At 46.2% G+C, this 20,739-nt stretch overlaps 2 protein-coding genes across 5 annotated transcripts in view; one reads left to right on the top strand and one right to left on the bottom strand.

The window, feature by feature from the left end:
* Positions 1–16,732, bottom strand: part of LOC119377956 (uncharacterized) — a 46,927-nt gene extending 30,195 nt beyond the window's left edge. Inside the window, exon 1 of the mRNA XM_037647238.2 lies at positions 16,552–16,732. Within this exon, the coding sequence (XP_037503166.1) occupies positions 16,552–16,598 (47 nt within the window). The 5' untranslated portion in view covers positions 16,599–16,732. The remainder of the gene's footprint in view (positions 1–16,551) is intronic.
* LOC119377927 (uncharacterized) overlaps positions 1–20,739 on the top strand; it is a 33,489-nt gene that overhangs the window by 4,706 nt on the left and 8,044 nt on the right. The window contains exons 2-5 of one of the 4 annotated variants that reach the window (XM_037647220.2): positions 5,750–5,945; positions 6,986–7,105; positions 11,709–11,741; positions 11,941–12,082. In XM_037647220.2, the coding sequence (XP_037503148.1) occupies positions 5,750–5,945; positions 6,986–7,105; positions 11,709–11,741; positions 11,941–11,958 (367 nt within the window). In that variant the 3' untranslated portion in view covers positions 11,959–12,082. Of the gene's footprint in view, positions 1–5,749; positions 5,946–6,976; positions 7,106–11,708; positions 11,742–11,940; positions 12,083–20,739 lie in introns of all 4 variants that reach the window. The other 3 variants (XM_037647217.2, XM_037647230.2, XM_037647226.2) reach the window with 3 other exon arrangements.

Below are 20,739 nucleotides of genomic sequence, written 5' to 3'. Positions count from 1 at the left end.
ACCAGTAACACTGTTACAGATAACGCATGGACCTATGCGACAACCTGGATCCCGGGTGCAAACGTGCCAATGTCATTGACACGTTTCCACTCGGGTTTTCACTCGGATGGTGTTAAACTATCACTGTGCCGCTTAAAACGGCAAGCTTACAAACATGATTTTAGTCTCCGAAGACACATGTAGTTCCGCTGAACCACAGCGTGTATGCATGCTATTTCTAAAGAAAAGCTCAGCCTTGCAGTTTACAGATGCGGCGTTACTTCTCGGGAGTGGAACTTCAATTATTTTTATGAGGTCTTACATGCCAAAACCACAATATGATTATGAGGTGCGCCGTAATGGGGCACAATTGAATAATATTGACCCCGTGGGGTTCCTTAGCGTGCAACTAAATCAAACTACACAATAGTTCTTTGAAATTTTGCCCCCATCGAGGTTTGACCGCTTTGTCCGGAATTCGAACCTGCAACCTCGGGCTTAGCAACGCAACGATATAACTGCCTAGCCGCCACGGTGGGTTTCGACAGTGAAACGAAAAGTTCAGAGCACAACGACGCCATCCGGCTTACTACAATTTAGCCAACCCGCGACAACCTCTTCGAACGGCATCCGCTGACGCTTTGGTGCAATTTGCAGCGTCTTTATAGCGCTGGATGTGGCCGTAGACTACGGTGGGAGATTAATTTATCTGTTGGCACATCTTCGTCCTAGAGTCACGTACTTACAGTAAAAGTGAACACAAAGTGGGACACCGATCGCGCGGCCCTGAGCGGCGCAATATCTCCTGTCGCCGTCGAATTTCGCTTGTGCGATACAAATAAACAAGGCGCACGCTCATGTGAGAACTAGCGCCGAGCAGCGTGGTATCCAGGACTGCGCCTTTGTTGATTCTAACCTCGGTCGAAAGCACTATCGTCTGCATCACACCGATGAAAATGCGAGTGCCGATGAATGCGCGCATGTCTTCGCTCGATAAGGAAACGACGTCTTCGCCGCGCAAAACAAATAAATAATTGCTGTAATGGAGCCTGCGCATAATGGTCGCTCCCGTAGTGTTGCCCACGAAGCTTTTAAAGCGTGCGCTGGCGTCTGGGTCATTGCCGAGCTGAGCTGAGCCGCACTGCAGTGCTTTTAGCTTCACGGAGTGGTCAAGGGCAGGTAAGAACGTCGCAGTGCAGCCTTAAGAGCCACACCCGGTAAGCCGGCGTTCTCTTTCTTGCGAACCTCACTTGTCCTTTTAAACTGATATCGCGACGTTCTGCCTCCACTGCGTGGCTTACGAGATGATTAGACAACGATGGTAACTTTCGTAATGTACACAAATTTGTCTTGTTGACTGCAATGGGATTTAGTAGTTATGCCATCAGCAGCTTTCCGCGCAGGTGTTACTAAAACACCGCCCCAATCGTTCGTCGGCCCACAAGGCATTGAAGGCACACTTGTCCTTAGTAAGGACGACTTATGGTCTCTGTAAACACCTTTGACTAAGTGGTACGGTCCCGTACGCCTGCGCGAATTCACCGCGCATTTTCTTCCCCCTCTCTCTTTTACCCTCAGCGCAGGGTAGCCAGCCAGGTGGCTTTTCCTATTAACGTTCGCGCCTTCTTCCTTTCTGTTTACTGTCTCTGTAAGCGCGTAAAAGCTGCTGATCGCTTACAATGCCAACTGCGTCGATTACATACGTTCTGCTCGTCCAATAAGAATACGAGGTGGCTAGTGGACAATGGGCAAACACAAACAAAAATATTAGCGCCGCCGCAGCGAACGTTAGATAACCCAACAAGCACCGTCACTGCTCTCAAACGTCCACAAGAGCACCGCACCTACCGCCCAACCATTGCTATTTAGTGCTGTTCCGGAAGCCCCTAGCAAGGAACGCCGATGCCGCGGCGCTCGCCTCGCATTGCAATGGTCGTATCAGGATTACATTTAATATTAACAGCTGTCTGAACAAATAATCGCAAATGTAGTGGCCTTTGCGCTCTTTGCGTACCTTATACAACTGTAGTCTGAACAAAATACTTGCGCTTTTCTTGCTTTCGCGCTTGCGTTTCTTGCTAAATATCTGTGCATTCCGTATGCTGTCTGAACGCATCATTATCAGATTCCGCGCGGTCATCTTTTTCATAATAAGGAATTAGGGACAATAGAGTGTAGCTTCACATCTGCACAATTACGCGATGTCACGTGAGCCTTAGTCATTTTCCCATGATTGCGCAAACAGTAACTTAGGCCACTACATACAGCAATTAGCACTCCATAAAAGCGGCAGCGGCCCCTTTTTACTTGATTAGATAAAATACGATGTCCATAAACAAGAGCTGTTAACTCTCAAAAAAAACAAGAAATATGGGGTAGGTAGGTGTTCAAGAACATAAGGATGACGTAAAGCCTGGAAAGCAAGACGCATCATATGTTTCATGCAAGACCAAGCTGGTCGTACGAAACGCACGAGAAGAGAAGTGGAGGAGATTGGTTGAAAATGCGGTGAACTTTTCTATGACCAATAATCACGGAATCGTTGTGAAGCTAAAATGAATACCACGCAAATAAATATTGGGATCAGCGACTTAATCAATCACATTACTCATAATTTGGAGATGGGACATGTGGTGAGGATTGAAGCTTTGCTTAATGCGTTCGCTTATCCGTCAATGCGAAGAGCCCAGGGGTAACAACCCCCATGTGCGAGACTCGGGATATAACTACAAATCACGGGCAAAGAAAAAACAAGACGCTCTTCGAAGCAACGACGAGATCACGGCCACAGAACTTTCGCAACATAACGTTTCATGGTTAGCTTGCTTCGCTGGGTTTCGTGAAGAGTGCGAATGTTTTCCGTCACGTTACGTATTTATTCGCTTGATCTGCGCCATCACTATTTCTTGTCAAGCTAGGTTTCCCATTCTAGTAGCTTTCTTTGAACAATGCAGTATTTAGAAATAAAGAAGGGGGGAGGGGGGGGGGAATCATTGCAGTAACGTGGTGAGGTGATCCGCTATAGATGCCAAATACTCTGGAGAAATTATTGCGAAAAACAAGAATGCTTCGTGCCGCGTCTTGTGTGCTTGCTTCGATCTTTGCACTGTTATCTTAATAATGAAATCACTTCACGTTTAAAGGAAGGTCACCGAAGCGCATAGATGAGGCTGATGTGCCTGTTTAATTTAGCCACTTTAACCACGGGCTTCGAAGGCCACTGAAGTTAAAGCAGCTATTTTTAATGGGCTTTGCGCAATGTATTACGAACCAATGGGCCGAGATTTTGCATGCATAACGTAAGTCACATTTCAACTCCTAAGGAACGCAAGAAGAACATGTAGTTACCATGAGGCCCTCGCTGTCTGAGTCCCATTAACTACGAGAGCTGCATGCCCAAATAATTGTCTGCTGGCTCGCGTAACTGGTGTCTGTCGTGTTTGTACTAGCCCTTGCGCGAACGACGCGAGCTCTGTGTATCTGGCCGGAAACACCACTAAAGGCGCGTGCGGTGCCACAGCTGGCGGATGTAACCATCAAGCGCCGAAAAGGAAAAAAAAAGTGCGCCTTTTTTTTTCCTCTTTTTTTTTATTGTAATGAAGTGCTAGTGGATCTTCAGCCGTTCTCTCTTATTGATATCAAAGTTCTCGCGTGTGGTGAAAAGCGTTTTCGACTTGCTTCTTCCAAGGTGACACACTTGTGTTGTTGAAACCATATCTGGCTTCTTTTGCTATTCGTGCAATGTCTTCGGCATTCGCACGCAAAATATTTACACGATATTGTCAGTTTAACGCCACCGCTGAGGTATGCATCGCTTTGCGCCACGGCGCCCGGTCGCGCGCATATGTATTCTTAGCAGCGCCCTTTTTAGTTCTGGCTTGGAGGTTTTCGACAGCAATGTACCAATACTATTTTAAGTTTACAATTTTGGAACTTATTTTGGAACAATTTTGAAAACAAAACTTGTTTAAAGAAATCACTGATCTTGCTCTGTTCCACGTTGCTTTGAAGGAGCTTGACGGCTTGAGCCTCGCAGCTTAATCAGCTTGACATAGCTCCGTCCTCGTCCTAAGGCGCCGAGGAAAATGCGAATGATGTCAAAAGCATCAAGAACTTTGCGCGAACTTGCCTAGCTTGCGTTTTGTTGTTTTCCTCACTCTCGTAGTCACTCGCATATTCTTTGCGCACACTTTCGATGACAGTGTCGCCGCTGAACTCATCGTGCCCGATCAGGTCGATGTCAGCACACAAAAAGTCGTGCAGTTCAGCACCGCCGGTCTGGTAGCGCCCCATCGACACGGCGAAGCGCGTCCCATGCTTCAGCCAGCGGGTGCAGGTCATCGCTGCTTGCAGAAGAAACTCCCGCTTCCTTCTGTGGCTTTTTCGAACTTCTGGGTTCACAACTAGCTCATGGGCTGAAAAAATGTTGCGGACCACTACCTGAAACTTTCGTTATTGCGGGAGTGGTTTTCAATGTCTCTTCGCTGTCGAGAGGGGACAAATGCATTCAACTCTGTGGACGTTCGCCGGGGACGCCAGATTTCTTCGTTGCCGCGAGAATTTCGTTCTTGAGGGCTTTCGTTATTGAGGGGTTCAATTGGCGACTAAACGAATGTTTCGTTTGCCGAAGCCACCGTACAGTCTTTAAGCCCATTGGACCACTGGAACCCTTTTGCAACTTACATTGAGCGTGATAGTATATCTTACGTATAGTGCATTTCACTTGAGTTGTGGTGCCGCCACCAGTCAATGACCGCGTTTGTCCTCGAAAAAAGGCTGCTCGAAAGAGTTCGCCAGGTCTGTTGACCATTAAACACTATAACGCTTTCACACACGTTCATTTAAAAGCTGGTTTATTCGATCAAATGGTTTAATTGAACAGCTGCTTTATTCCATCAGTTTCTACATTTGTGCCGCTTAACCGTTATATGACACGTCTCACGATTTGAACAAACCAGATGTAAGTTTGCGCTGTAGGTTTGCGTTGGCCAGAAATTTTTTCCGGTGGGGGGTTCAACAACCCTTTATGTATGTTCGTGCGTTTGTTTGTATTTGTGCATGTATATATACAAATCAAATCAAATCAAATCTTTATTTCCACCGTGTACTTTACAGATGGAGGACAACGGAAAAAAATCTGCCTATAGGCGGCTTGACTAGTCCGTAGCCCGTAATGTTTGGCGTGTGGCCAACAGCAAAGAAAAACAGTCACTTAACAAGTCAAAACATATTATCAGTGCAGAATAAAAGTAATACACAACAGCCTGAAAAAAATGCACAAAGAAAAAAATACAATACAATACAACGCCAGGATAAACGAAATTAGCTTTCTTCTACAAACATCGATCTAAGTTTTGCTAAGGAACAACCAAACAAATCATAATTAATTAACTGAAAATGGTTTAGCAACGATGGTAAAGAATAACACAAAAGCTCTATGCCAGTATTCAAACGGGGTGTGACAACATTCCAATGCTCTCTGTGTCTTGTTTTATAGCAATGCTCCTTTCCACATGCAATACACATGCAACATTGAAAATTTTCGGGGGGGGGGGGTTTAACCCTTACCCCTTCCCCCTTGGCTACGCCAATTACTTACGCCATAATTGTTCGTTAGAACCAATTCCAGCCAAATATCTTGCTGGAGATATTATTAGCGAAGGCGGTCAGCCAATAGCAAAGCGCGATTAGAAAACCAAAAGCTTTGTGAGTGCGGGCCGTGCTGTAACCAGTTTCGGATATCCGATCTCAGCTGTTGTTTCTTGTGCAGCCGGGAGCTGAAGAACGAGCTTGAAGCCCTACACGGCCGCGTGCTGGACGCGGAAGCACGCGCCCGCAGCGAGGCTGGCACGCTGCGCAACAAGGTGCAGACCGAGATCGCCGAGCTCAGCGTCCAGCTCGAGGATACCACGTCGCAGAACAACGAGCTACAGAAGGCCGTCAAGCGGCAGGCCAAGCAGCTCCTGGTGCGCGGCAGATCTCTTTCTCTTTTCACTCGCAATTCAATCGAAATTTCATGCTTGCTTGGAATGCTTCCGTCGCAAGTACAAAACTTCCCTGAGAGCTATTTATATGGCTAGCGCTAGTTCTCTGTGGCTCTTTTTATTTTTATTCTTTTACCCGCGGCTGGGTACTCTATTATTACACTTCCTTCCTACTTCACATACTGTTAACACGCTAACTCAAAGGACGAATATTATTGTGAAATATTGCTAGTTTCGTGGTTGGGATGTAAAAACAGCGCAAAATATAGACAAGGTCCTTGTCTATATTTTGCGCTGTTTTTACATCCCAAGCATGAACCACCAACTAGCCCAACTTTCGCTATTATTGTAGTTTCGTGGTGTTTTGAATGTGCGTAGGACTCGTAAATAGCCATTCGTACTTCGTTTTAGGCCAGTATACAGCCGACATTTCAGTGCTAAAGGCAGGCCCTAATAGTTACCTTCTTCTTAAACTCTAGGCTCACTTCTTTTCTTTATTTTTTTTGTGTTGTTGTTGTTGTTGTTGTTGTTGTTGTTGTTGTTGTTGTTGTTGTTGTTGTTGTTGTTGTTGTTGTTGTTGTTGTTGTTGTTGTTGTTGTTGTTGTTGTTGTTGTTGTTGTTGTTGTTGTTGTTAGAGTACAGTGATAGAGTACAGTGACGCACGAATCATTTCGTATGTAGAAATTTTTGGAGTCAATGTTTTTACAAGAGGATATGTCTTTCTGCTCTTGACAGCAAGTCCGCCTGTGAAATCGTTAGCTCCAGAGGCACCCCTTATATTGTTGGAGAACTGCATATCACTCCCGTCATCATTCGAACCTCTCTCTAGTTAGGAATCATAATCGTTACACACACCCTAGTTCTGTTCATCGACAATCATATAACAGCACTTATTTCCTGTAACGTGCATAAATCAATGCGGCAGTCGGCAGTGATTCTCGTGAGCTCACGTCGAGCGTCGGTTCTTTCTTTCCCGCTGTTTTTGCCCCTCCGGTCGCCGCGCGCTGGCGAAGGACCTGCAGGCGTACTGCGACGAGATGCAGCGCCACCTGCAGGGTGCTGTGGATGACCTGTCGACGGCCAACAAACGTTGCCTGGACCTCCAGAACGAGGTGGACAGCTTGCGGTCCAACCTCGAGTCTGTAAGTGGGCTCTATAACGAATTTCAATACGTCGAAAATTCGCATCACCTGAAGCACATATAACTAACGAATCCTTAATCGAAAACCTAACATCAGATTTTATGCAGCTCTCACAAAAGCTATCCTGAGTAAAATAGTTACGTTCTCGATACGCTACCAGTGATAGGAACTTTGCGAAAACTGATTTTTCTGTATTTGAGAGTAAGTTTGCAGTAAGGCAGCCAGACATTTTTAAGACAGCCAGGGCATGATATTATACTGTGTTACAGGACACATAACAAGCCGTGCTGGCATTCATTGTCAAATGAAGGGGTGGATTCAGCGTGGTTAGTGAGCCCCGCAACCTGCGCCTCTCGATATGCGAATATATATAGGTGTGCAGGTTTCTTGCATGACGTCATTAGTGTGCCCTTATGCTTAGACGAGCCGACGCAGTAATAATCTTTGGTCATTAAGTAGTTAAAATTAAATCTCCGACGCCAAAGTGGGCAAATATCAGTTACTTCAGTTTTTGCTTGAAGTGTTGTAGAGAATATCGAACCAAGTTATTGGGCGAAACAGTCCACTTGTATACTGTCGTGAAGTCCTTCGTCTGCGATTGAGCAACAGAAACCTCTTGAGTTTATTGACGGGCGCAACTTTCACTTCATGAGCATCTGATACCCCCGACGGGCTACGACAGACTGAATGTGATTCCGAGCAGACGAGGTGGGAATTTATCTCTAAGCGCGAACAATAACCATCAACGCTAACGCTTGCGCAACCCGTCTGCAGACACAGCAAGATAAGAGTGCAAACGGCGAGCCACCGAAAGCCATACTTTCTTTGCAGTAGGTGAAGTACAAGCCGCGCAGTCCGCGCGAAATTTTTAATGCCAGCATGCTGATCACGGATCTTGGTTTATGTCATGACGAGAAAGCCAGAGTACGCTGCGGGGTGCAATGCCGAGAAACGCACAGCGATTAGAAAAATACCCTGAACAAAGGCAGACGGAATTTTAAGATCTCTTTTTTACAACGTACGCCGTTTGCGATGGACAATACATCGTCCAACTCTGCGATCAGCACTGCAGGATGGAGAAGAGAGCGCGCCAATGGATGAGGGCACAAGCTGGGCACGAGGAGCACGCGCAACTGCGTCTCGTTGTGTCTCGCTTGCGTCCTCTGCATTCCACGTACTGGCACATTCATTAACTGAAGTGCACTTTCCCATTTAACTATTTTAACCTTTGTGACGTGAGGCGTTTAAGCAGCGCGAGCTGTTGAGCATCGCTGCTAAATCACGCCCCGCGACGCCTCTTTCGGCGAACGTTTTCCTTACCAACCCTCTTAGACGAAGCTTGTTTTTAGTGCTTTTTTTAGTGGCACGAGTACTGAGCGACACTCTTGTTTCTCTTCCAAGCACTCCCGGTCGAGCTCTTCCGGTTTTCCAAATATTCAGAAAGTCTTCTAAAAATAAAACTGGTACGAAATTGGTGGTTTTGGTTCAAGTTAAAGAGCTATATTAGATACATATGATACCGAAGCATAAGTTTACTTCAGATAAGGGCCAATTAGCTGTCAGGATAATTAATTAAAATTGAATGAGTTTATTGAAAGAGCAGATGGTTTTCTTGTGAGCACCTGGGATCGTTGCGGCACCTGGCGGAGCAGATCTCGACCACGCGCTTCTTTCTACGTGGCCTCTGAGATCCGCTCTGGCAGCGCGATGAAACACAACCTTAACCCAAGGAATACATCAGGGCACACGAATGTCGACGTGTGAGTGCCGCTACCAGACACATAAGTCAAGGATGAGGGTCGCCTCCATTTTTTTTTTTTTAATGCGAAGCATTTCTAGCGAACCTTTGGCACTTGGAGCGTTTCTATATACGTATCTATCTATCTATCAGACTACGTCTGGGTGCTATTATGATCGCCTTCTTAACTTTGTGTAGACCGAAATTGGCATATGGCAGGGTAAGAGGATTACACGAATATTAATAATAATAATAATATTTGGGGTTTAACGTCCCAAAACCATGATATGATTATGAGAGACGCCGTTGTGGAGGGCTGCGGAAATTTCGATCACCTTGGGGTTCTTGAACGTGCACCTAAATCTAAGTACACGGGCCTTAAACATTTTCGCCTCCATCGAAAATGCAGCCGCCGCGGCCGGGATTCGATCCCGCGACCTTCGGGTCAGCAGTCGAGCGCCATAACCACTAGACCACCGTGGCAGGGATTTCACGAATATTACTGTCGGCTCATGACATGAATAACGTGAAAATCCTGTCGCGTACGTCGTGGAACCCTTTCCTCCGGGCACGCGTGGCACACCCGTTTACCGCGGCACGCGGTGTACGGGTATGCGCCACGGATGATTGACAGTTTATATCTACACAGGAACGGCGACAACAGAGATTGGTAATTTAAATGCGAGAGCGTTAGGAAAAACCGACATCGGCAGCGTTGACCCGACGAATGAGAAGAATAAAAATTAGGATCCCAGCAGGAATCGAACCAAAGCACTATTCGTGGCAATCGGGTATTCTACCACAGAGCCACGCCAGGTATTTATAGACTGGTTTGGAAAAACAACCTAAGCAGGCGTAATGTCGGTGCAACGTCAGTTGTGGTTGTGGGGCCGGCGATCTAATTTTACAAGAAAGGAATAAACACTACATATGTATTCCTACAATACAGGCGTCATATCCGATTAACGTCTGTGGTTCCAGTGTTGGCTCCGCTTTTATAGCAGTCTAAAAAACATTACAGTTTTATTATTCCTATGATTCAGCAAGCTATATTCAAGCGTTACTCGACCCCGGAGGAATGCATTAACGAATGCTACGTATGATATTCACATGATTGCACCATAAAGTGCACTTAGTTTCGATAATACTGACGTATGTACTCTAACGTGAGGGCTGACGTTACGTCGCACCATAAAGTTACCCTTTAAACTAGAGTGTTGCCAACGTGCCTGGTAAGCCCACGATGTACACACAGCTACTACACTTACAAAAACGCGTCGATCCACCTCGTAACGCTTGGCTCAAAGCGATAATATACAGCATAGAAGTGCTCGCTGACTATTCGCATGAAACCGATTTCCCCAACGCGTGGGATCTGCCGGATTTGTTTCACTTTTGTCTTTTTTGTCACAAACTAAAGGACAATAGAAGATTTCCGTGCCCAGTCGTATATCAAAACGAGAAGCTTCGACATGAGCGTTTTCTAAATGGTAAATGTAAAAAAAAAAGAATTATTTTGAAAATATTTGCATTTGATGCACAACGTTCCCTGTCATCTGTAGTGTAAAACAACGCTGCTAGGTTGAGGCTGTACTCTGCCTTCCTTCATCTCCGCAAAAAACCGTTTCAGCATACTATATATAGTTATCATAATCGGTACTGTAGAGAAACCAAACGTAAACTGATCATAACGATTGCATTATGCCGTTTTTTTTTTTTGTTACATTCTCCCTGTCAAGGAACACTCCTATAGTGGCAGAAAAATTGTCTCTTTTTTCATTATAATAAACTGTATTCAAAGGGAGCATGTATAGCGCCTACAAGAAGCGTAGCCAGGGTTTTATTTCGGCTGTGGTGTGTGTTTGTGTGTGTGTGTGTGGGGGGGGGGGGGGGTATGCATCTTCGATGTGTGTGTGCTTGTTCGTAATATACATGCACATAAGGTGAAAAAAGGGGGGGGAGGTTAAACAGCACCCCCCCTCCCCATTTTTTTCGTCATGGTATGTATGTATACAAATGTTTCAAACGCACGCACATATATGTAAAGTACCTAACTGCGCCAAATGTAGCCTACCACAAGGTTTGCAGGTTCGCACATACAATGTAAGTACGTCATGCAAACGCTTAGCATTGGAAGGTTCTTCTCGCGTTTACATCAACTTTGGATTTCTCTTAATAAGGCATGTGCGTTAAGCTTACAGTTACTGCTGGAATGAAAATGCGAGCCTGCTACTTTTATAATGGCCCCACATACATGTTCCGACGACGTGAGTATATTTTACACATGTAGTTAACTTACAGGGGCAAATTCACCTAAGGCTTAACTGCATCAAATCTGCGGGATGCAACTGAAAACCAGAGCTATTCAGACTATATTTGCAAGGTACCGACCGACACTGACCGCTATGTTGATATGCAACCACTAATGCCAGAAACTACGGTTGATTGTGGACTACGCACATATTGGCGCGTCGTCCGCAATAAACGTAACAATCGGTTACACCGATTTGTTGCCACGGAATATGAACAGCAACTGGAACGGAGTCCTAGCAAAGGCAGCGTACGACCGCGTTTGCCTAGTCACGCTGAATTTGGTCACGATTGCAGTCGTATTGATGCATTCGCGCTCTTACAGACTTGTTTATTGCTTATGCTCACACCTCGGAACGTCACACTTAACCGGAGCATTAGACAACTAGCATAGCCGATGTCTGTCGAAAGGGCGTGACACTGAAAACGCGTTTGATGATGCCGTTGTCAGTGCATGTCTTAGAGCGAGCGTTGAGCGTTTTCTTTCGCTTGCGCCTTAGATACAGCAGAGTACTTAGAGCTTATCAAAACTTGCGTGTACTGTTTTCATCGCAGGGGCTGGGCATGAGCCGATACCCCAGTTTGTACGTAAGTGAAGACAGCGACTGGCATGCCACACGGTGCGGCATCGTGCTGTACCATTGCTTCGCTCCGCAGTTTTCTGCTTTCGCGCACCGCCATTTATTTATTTCTGACTGGCCATAGCTTAATGCCTAGCGCTCGCTGAAGCTCTCAACGCCGCTACCGATGCTGCTTCCCTTCCCTCCAAAGTATGCTCTGTGTGCAGGGAATGCGTCACATCTAGCCGCACGGGCCGGCTTGCCTGCGGCGAAAGGTCCTCCGGAGAAGAACGACACGCCAACAGCGACAACACAGCAAACATGACCCTTAGGGCACACGGAGCAAGTAGAGACGCTAGCTCAAAAGAAGTGAGTGGGCACTGTACTTGTCAAGTGTACTGCTTGGCCCACTGTCAAGCGCTATGGTGAATGCGGCCTCCGCGATAAATCCGTAGGTTCAAGGATTTCAAACATTTGTCGTGTGTTCTGCCTGATTAAAGAGTGCCCGATTATCGCATCTTGTCGACGTGTGCACTGCTTAACTACACAGCAAGCCACCCTCAGGGATAAACGCATAATATACGTGCGGCTCATTCATCCGCTTTCAGTAAACTGATGAGGGACGGGAGGTCCTATCGAGTTCTAAAGTCAAATAAAGCTGATCAATTTCCAACTTTTTCCACGCATTTACTTTTTCATCAGCCACGGCTCCTTACTGCCGTCATCATGGTTTACGAAAGACGGTGTGCCACTTTCAACTAAAAGCATATGTAGCACTGAAAGTAGAATTGAAAGGGGCACACTGTCCTTGTCGATACATTGGGTAGATAATGAAACTATTTGTGAAGTTTGCTCGCGAATGGAAACACATTCTTTAGTTGGTTTCTCTTTAATTTCTTTCAGTAACCAAACTCTCTTCTGGATCCCAGTTTATTCCTTGCTTTAGTCTACTTATATCCGCGCTATAAGGGCTTAGTTTTATTCCCCAAAATCGGGTCAACAAAAACGACACAATAGTAATAACACAGTTCAAACTCCTTAGCATACAAGCCAAGCCTAGCCAGTTAGAGATAGCCAGTTAAGCCTAGATATAGCCGCATGAACATAGAGACGGGCATTTAAACCTGGGAAAGCCATGTTGAGGCTCTCTCTGTCTATTTATTTCTCTATCTTTTTTCCGTCTCTTTATCTTTCTTAATATCGCTTTCTCTCTCTCTCTCTCTCTCTCTCTCTCTCTCACTCTGTTTCTCCTTCTTTCTCTCTCTCCTCCTTTCTCTTTTTTTCAATCTTTTTCTCGTTCTCTCGCCCATAGCAACGCAATCATATATGGTTCCCACGTATGCTTGTTCTGCGAGCGTACTTGGATTGCCGAGTTATCATATCGTGGTTTGGGGACGGTAAGCCCCAACAATTATTATTATCATAAATAGCCGAGTGGCTATGACGCTCGCCTGCGGACCGTGGGTACCCGGCTCCGAATCCAGCCTCGGCAAGAAATTTTATTTCGTTTTGTCTTCCTTCTCCTTCTCTCCACTACTTCTCTTCTCCTCCTCCTCCTCCTCCTTTCCTCCCTCCAACGCGTTTCTAGGCGCGACGCGCATAGGCGTGCGCAAGAGGGGGGGGACAGGAGGGCGCCCCCCCCTAGCTAGTTACCTAAGAGGGGGGGGGGGCGCAATGTCTGCCCCATACATTGACTTAATAGGGAGGGGGAGGCGCTGCGATGCACCTTCGCACGCCCCCCCCCCCCCCCCTCATGAAGGGGAACCCTGCGCACGCCTTTGGCGACGCATGGTGACGTCATCACTCGGCGAGGTTTTTCTGCACACACCGAACGGCCTAACCTCGGGCTTAAACAGCTTCGCTGTTAAAAAACTTGGTGATTTCTTCCTAATTCATCGCTCTAATGACATCGCGATAAAACATCTAGCCACTCTAGTCATGACTCATGACCCTAGTATTATTTTGTCGAGGCTACACGCCGCGCCCATGCACGGAACAATTGATCTCAATAGTCGGTAGCGCTCTAACGGACTAGATCACGCTAGGGGCGGCGGTGATTTTTGTCCCTGCAAATGCTTCCAAAGGAACACCACGGTGGTTACTTTCGCTATTTCATGGTTTATACAGCAGATGGCGCTGACCGTCTCCTCGCAACACTCTTAATGCGCCTGCTCACACTATCACTGTAATCGTTCTCCTCGTCTTCGGATATCGGCAGCCTACCACAGCTTTACGTGACCGTCTACCTGGTCTGCATCACCTGGACATAGAAGGCTCCATGACCGGGCCGTCCTCACTTCACACACGCAGGCGTGGGTTGGCGGCAAATACAATGTCGCGGTAGCTTTTGTGTGCCACTTTGTTGCAATTTTAGATTTCAAAGGTCCGAAAAAAAAACCCTTTCCGAATATTACGAACTTCCCGACTTAACGAAATAGTTCAATCATGTTCATTACTTCGTTAAATCGAGTTTCAACTGTAATGATAATAGCAATGCCTTTCGTTTATTTTGCAAACGAGCTTCGTAATAGCCATCTAGACACGAGCATCGGGCTGGGGCAACGAGAAAGTATTTGCGGATAACGACGGGCTCAGGACATCCTTTTTGAGAGCATGCGTCGATGCGTGTACGGCAGCGCTGCGTTAACCTTGAACAATCCTGGCAACTTGTGCCTATTGTAAATCGGGTACAGCTTCTCGCCACCTCCTTCGGGTGGCTGCACACAAAACACCGCCGTTTAGTACAGCAGAGATACGGTGTCGTAATTGAAAGAAGTATTGGTGCTCTAAGTCTGTCCGCTCAAGTCGTTTGCGCAATTTGTTCGGGGGAGCCAACTTAATGACCATCGTGTGACAGATCGTTTCGTAAGGCTTCGCTTTTCTGTGCAACGAATGACTAATCGACAGGTTGATTTCTTTCCAACATGGCAGGCACAAAAGGGTTTTTCTTCCCATTCACAGGTGCGAGTAATTATACAGAGCACAGCTAAAAGAATATGGATTCCCGGGACGCTTCTTTCGTAGCACCGTGAATGCGAAGCAATAGGCTTTTGAAGGCCAGTCTTGAGCAGTGTGTCGAAACGGAACGAAAACCAAAAACGAAAAGCGAAAAAAACGATATTTTTGACCAGAACGAAAACGTAACCGAATCTATTATTTCGTTCCGGAGTGAAACCGAAATATATTTCAATTGTTTTTCGGTTCACGAGAAAAATTGGCAATCAGGAACAACTGAGGTCACGCAACGTGAGCAATTATGCATATCTCGGGGTGCAGTATTAGCGCGTACCTCAGGCAGGGATTCCAAAGCAAAGGTATGTTGAAATTGTGCGAAAAACGAAAAGATTGGCAACCAGATATGTCTATATCAACGCAAGTGGACTTTTGCGCGCCTGTCACGCAGGCCAGCGTGAAGAGGGCATTGTCGGCGCTAAAGTTTGTTACAGCGACAGCTGTTATGAGATCCCAACAGCCGATTTTGGCGCCGTAGTTGTCCGCCGCCGCCGTTGTCCATGATCGCTATCGCGTGAAATGAGAAAAAATGAAATGAGAAACTAATTTCTAGGATCGGATGAGATTATAACCAGCGCCCTCTGCGTGGCAGTCGAGTATTCCACCATAGTGCCACGCTGTTGCTTTTAACTCATTCGCAAAAATACTCTTACAGGCGTCATGTCGGGCAAGGAATCGTGTTAACATATGTAATATAGCATGGCAGAAGAGTAAAGTAACAACCTGGCGTCACACAATGCGAATTGCGCAACGAGTCCCTCGTTGAATGCTTCCAACTATGACTTTGAAAGGTATACTGGTTTGTGCTAGCTGGTTGGAATTCATGGTGCAGTTACTTCCGCTCCTCTGAAGAACGGGGGAAGAACGTGTTTTACCGCTGTCCCACTTTCTTAAGTGGAGGGCAAGTAACTATATCACAAATCCAATGTTTTTTATGATTACCTTAGCTTCAAATTTTTGCATACGAAAATAAAGAACCGTTACGAACCATTACGGAACATTTTTTTTTTTTCGTTCTGGAACAGAAACGGAACGGAACTTTTTGCGGTGGAACGAAACTAAAACAGAAACGAAAAACATTTCGTTCCGACACCCTGGTCTTGAGGACTGTATGCACTCTGCCAGTTAAATTTTCTGATGTCCAGAATCCGAAGCGCCCACGGAGTACCTTACAGATACGTTGCTGATGTCGGCTAAGATTGAAGTTATAAGCGACGTCCACATAAATATCAGCCCACCGCTCTAAACAGCCCGCTCCTGCCTCACAACGACCACGAACGAACAGAACACCCGAAAGGGTGACAAGTTAATTTAATAGGGAATGCACTAGGAGGAGGGAGGTAATTACGAGTGCAAAAAAAAAAAATATTGGAGCGAGATTACATCAACTGTCTCGGTATAAAATGTGCAGGAAAAAACGAGGCACGTACGTCATTGCATTTCCACATTATTTGCACCGGAGTTGTGGCAACTTATGGTTGTCAAGCGGCTCCTCTAGCGTATTTCACATGCTCCAGATGAGCCTAATGTAACGATGGCATTTTACGTGTCGAAACCACGATATGAGGCACTCCGTAGGGGGGGGGGGGGGCTCCGGATTAATTTTGACCACCTGCGGTTGTTGAACGTGCACCTAAATCTAAGTACACGGGCGCATTTCGCCCTCACGGAAATACGGCGGCCGTGGCCGGGAATCGAACCCGCGTCCTCGAGCTTAGCAGTGCGACACCGTATGTGCGAAGCTACCACGGCTGGTGCTCGAGACGACTTCAACCATTCAACGCAGAGAAAGTGGCAAATATCACACTCGGTGCACGCGCCCTCACCTCTGCGTCGTCATCTCCGGGGAAACGCTGTGGCCCTTGGAAGACATGGCTTGCTGCTAGATAGCTTGAAGTCGGAGACGCGGCACTTGTGTCCGAAGGCAACTCGCAGGAACTACAGACCGTTCAGGCGCGGGTTAGCTTCTGGAATGGACTTTGTTGAACTTCCATGGCCTAGCGTCATCCATCGCACTCTCTCCGATAAGCAGCAGCAGCAGCCGAGACGCCGTCTAGGGACGAAAATGCCAGTCTAGAGTGTTCCCTCTCACCTATACATTTGACGCGACCTTTGCCTTATCTGCGCGGTGCGTATACGCGGCTCGCTCGCATCAGTGGAAAGGGAGAGAAAGCATAACTCCGTGATAACAAGTTTAAGTTGGAGGACCTTTCGTCGCCGTGGAGGTGCGTAATGACGAGAGGGAACGGCGTGCAATCATTTTACAGTGCGTTAAGTATGTTTCACGCAGATGTCGTCCGACACATGCTTATCTGCTGCGCCATTCGGTGGAGCGTCGGTGCCCATTTGATATAAATGTCTTCAACTCCAACAGGCGCAGCTACTACTAAACGTAAGATGGCACTTATCGTGCTGTAGTCTTTTTGGCGTGATTTTCGTGTTTTTTTTTGTTTTTTAGATATGTCCACGAAGCGATACAATAAACAAATTACTCGCGTACCCATTGTCCTTCATAATGATTATGTAAAATAGGTCAGAATGGTCAAACTAATAGACCACCTCTTTCAGCGAATAATCTTGTATGACGGGAGAGCAATGGCAAAATGTCTTGTAAATCATAAGCAGGATGGCGCTATATCTTAAGGAATGCTTGCGCCCAGTAGAGGTAAACCCAGCGTAAGATGACAACTACCCTAGCAGCGACCAAAGCCCCCACAAAGACGCTTCCAGCGTCTTCCGCCAGTATAGGATACGTGTCGTTTGCTATTGACACGCGTCTTCACTAAAAATACGTCCAACATCACGCAGCCGCAGCTGCTCTTACAAGCAATTACAGCGTAAAAATATATTCTAAATGCGAGCGCACAGGCCGAACTTCTACAGGTTAAGTTCGTAAATGTTCCTTGTTACTGGTCCGTTGTAGTTTCCCTTACGTCAGCATCAGTAGTGTGTGAGCTTTTTTTTTTTACGGCCTACCTTTTTATGTCTACCACAGCGTGATCGAAGGCTCTGTGATTTCCAACGCACCCTCTCCGGCGTGAGATGTCTCCATTTTATGCCTGCAAATTTCTTAATTTCGTTGCTCCACCTAACCCTTTGAGGTCCTTGGCCCCGCATCTCATCTCTTGGTATCCGTTCCGTCGCTCTAAGAGACCATCGGTTATCTGTCCTTGTGACGTGACCATGCACATTTATTTCTCTTAATATCGACTATATAGGATACAGGCTACTCAGTTTGTTTCCTGATACACTCTGCTGTCTTCCTATCTCTTAGTATTACTGCTGTCAATTTTCGGTCCATCGCACGTTATGTGGTTATTAAGTTGCCCCGCCACGGTGGTCTAGTGGTTATGACACTCGACTGCTGACCCGAAGGTCGCGGGATCGAATCCCGGCCGCGGCGGCCGCATTTTCGATGGAGGCGAAAATGTTTGAGGCCCGTGTACTTAGATTTAGGTGCACGTTAAAGAACCCCAGGTGGTCGAAATTTCCGGAGCCCTCCACTACGGCGTCTCTCATAATCATATCGTGGTTTTGGGACGTTAAACCCCAGATATTATTATTATGTGGTTATTAAGTTTCTTTGTCCAGTCTTATATAGCGACGAGGTGTGTTGTAGGCCTATCCTCGAAGTGTAAAGTAGCTGTACCCTTACATTCAATTTTGAAATAATAATCCCTGTAACTATTTCTCGTATTTTCTTCACTTTCGGTTGATTGATTGTCAATCCGGGCTCGTATTCTGAAGAATGTCTTACGCTAAACTTGTTCGTAAGAGAAATTTTCAGCCGTCGTGTTGGCGGGCATGCCGTTTACGACGCCGGCTGGCCAATGGCGAAGAGCGCTTAAGCACGGAAAGCTTTGTGCAGTCAGCCCAAGAATTTCTTTTACAAAATGCTCACAAAATGTTGACATACACCGCAGGTGCCAGGCGATCATGATGTTGGATATATAATTAGCACGGGCGGCTTGCGTCTTCCTACACTTCTAAACCTCTTTCGGTAGCACATCACAAGCTCGCGCTGAACGTGTATGTTTAGCGTGAGCTTGTGATGTGCTACCGAAAGCGGCCCTTCTTTATAGGAAACAGGGGCCGAATTCCCAACGCGCTTATTTCGTAAGTGATTTTCGTTATTTGCTGGCTACCATCGCTAGTAATATGCCCAGCGTCACGGCTGGCTGAAGTGTGTTTTACGAATAATGCCAGCGTAAGTTTATGAATTCCGGCCTAGTTCTACAGCCGGTTTCGCGACTGCGATAGTAGCAGCAAGCGTTCCGCCCCAAGAAACTTCCGGTCACTTCATTTATCATTCTCTAACGCCGAAGCGAAAACAGTGTTTTTAAGTTGTCTCTGTGTAAGGAAAGTCTCTTTTCACATTTTCGGATAAAAGGAGGGCGCATAAAATTCAAGAGTACCTCTTACATTCTTGTGTACAGCTTAGAAAAATGTTTATTATTTGACTGCACACGGAAAGAAAAGTTTTGAAAGTCTGCGGGCTACTCGCCAATGCTTTTCTTCCCCGCCAATGCTAGTATGCCACGTCGGTGGACAAAACCAGAAGCCGTCCAGGGCATGTGTGTGTAAACACTGAAACCATCTATAGTCGGATACAACTTAAGAAGGCAGGAGAGACCCCACCCAGACGACCGAAGCGCGGCAGCCGATCGCCTCCGCGACTAAAGAAATAGTCCCGCTCATGCACGAGCCGATGTTCTTCGAAGGCGGAGCCCCCGGCCGTCCCGCTCATGACGTCAGTCCCGAGTGCGCGCCCATTGGTGCAGGCTTGTGTTCATCCGCCTTTGAGGAGGAAATGACGCTGCCTTCTAAAGTTGTACCCGACTATATAGTTCTGACGGTGCCCTCTCAACAGGCCTTCATTCGGGACCGCTTTGGGCCGTATTCCTTTCCCCAATTGTAGGGTAGCATACCAGAATCTTCCAGTTAACATGCCTGCATTTTCTCTTCTCTCGCTATCCTTCTCTCTATAGAAAACGTTTTAGATAGGAGCAAAATCTCGCGATTGCTTCAATTTTATCTTCGGATAGACACCAATTTGTTCAGATAAAATCTTTATCAATGGTTGTTTTTTTTAGGTCCCGCGTGTTTTTTTAATTATTTATTTAATAGACTTGTCACTGAAATCTCCGTAAAAATTGCCTTTTTTCATCCTTCATCTTTTGTATTTTTTGTCAATTTCAAAGATTCTCTTGTGATGTCGCATCTAAGCAGAAAGTCCGAAAATTATTTGGGTCGGTACTCTCAAAAAGTTCTTACGCTACAAATGTGTTCATAACGGAAAATGTCTGGCAAATCTAATGCTGCATATCTTATCGCGGAAGGCGACCGATAAACATGAGAGCCCTTATGAAAGAAACGTTGTGTGAATTCGTACCCGGGTTATTTTTTATAGTTACTAGACAGCAATGGGGTTGCACTTTAACTTGATTCTCAATGTTTCAAAATGCGCGCATATGACGGTCATACGCATGTAACAAACAGCCCGCTCATTATAAACGTACGCTCAGTGACGAACAATTGCGCTTGATTGAGTTCAAGTAAGTAGGATATATTTTGGTTCAAAGGTTAACTTGGTGTGGTGCACGTAAACCAAATGGTGTCGGCTGCAATGCAAAATACCAGCAGAACTCATCTACGAATTTCGGCGTTAATGCGGGTAGCATTACAGCAGTCTAGCAAGTGCTCCATACAGCGGCTGTGGTTTCAGAGGATAGCGGCGGCATTCTCTTGTCTTGTTTAATGAAGTGACATGAACAACATAATGTGGACACAACCAGTGTTCCAGTTAACGCGATAGCGTCAAAGAGCTCGTTTCACAGAAATTCCGGTGTCGGCGTCGGCGTCGTTAGTTTTGAGCGAAAAATCAGCGTTATCCTTGAGTGAAAATTCAAAATAGATTCAAATGAAGAAAGAATAAAAAATATTCGGTTCACGTGGGAATCTAACCCCGTACTTTTAAACATTGCAGTGATCGAAAGCTAATAAGTTTCGTCTCA

This window comes from Rhipicephalus sanguineus, chromosome 1 (assembly GCF_013339695.2).
Source record: "Rhipicephalus sanguineus isolate Rsan-2018 chromosome 1, BIME_Rsan_1.4, whole genome shotgun sequence".
NCBI classification, from domain to species: Eukaryota; Metazoa; Arthropoda; class Arachnida; order Ixodida; family Ixodidae; genus Rhipicephalus; species Rhipicephalus sanguineus.
Note: the sequence above shows the minus strand (reverse complement) of the source record. Positions and strands in the feature narration are given on the sequence as shown.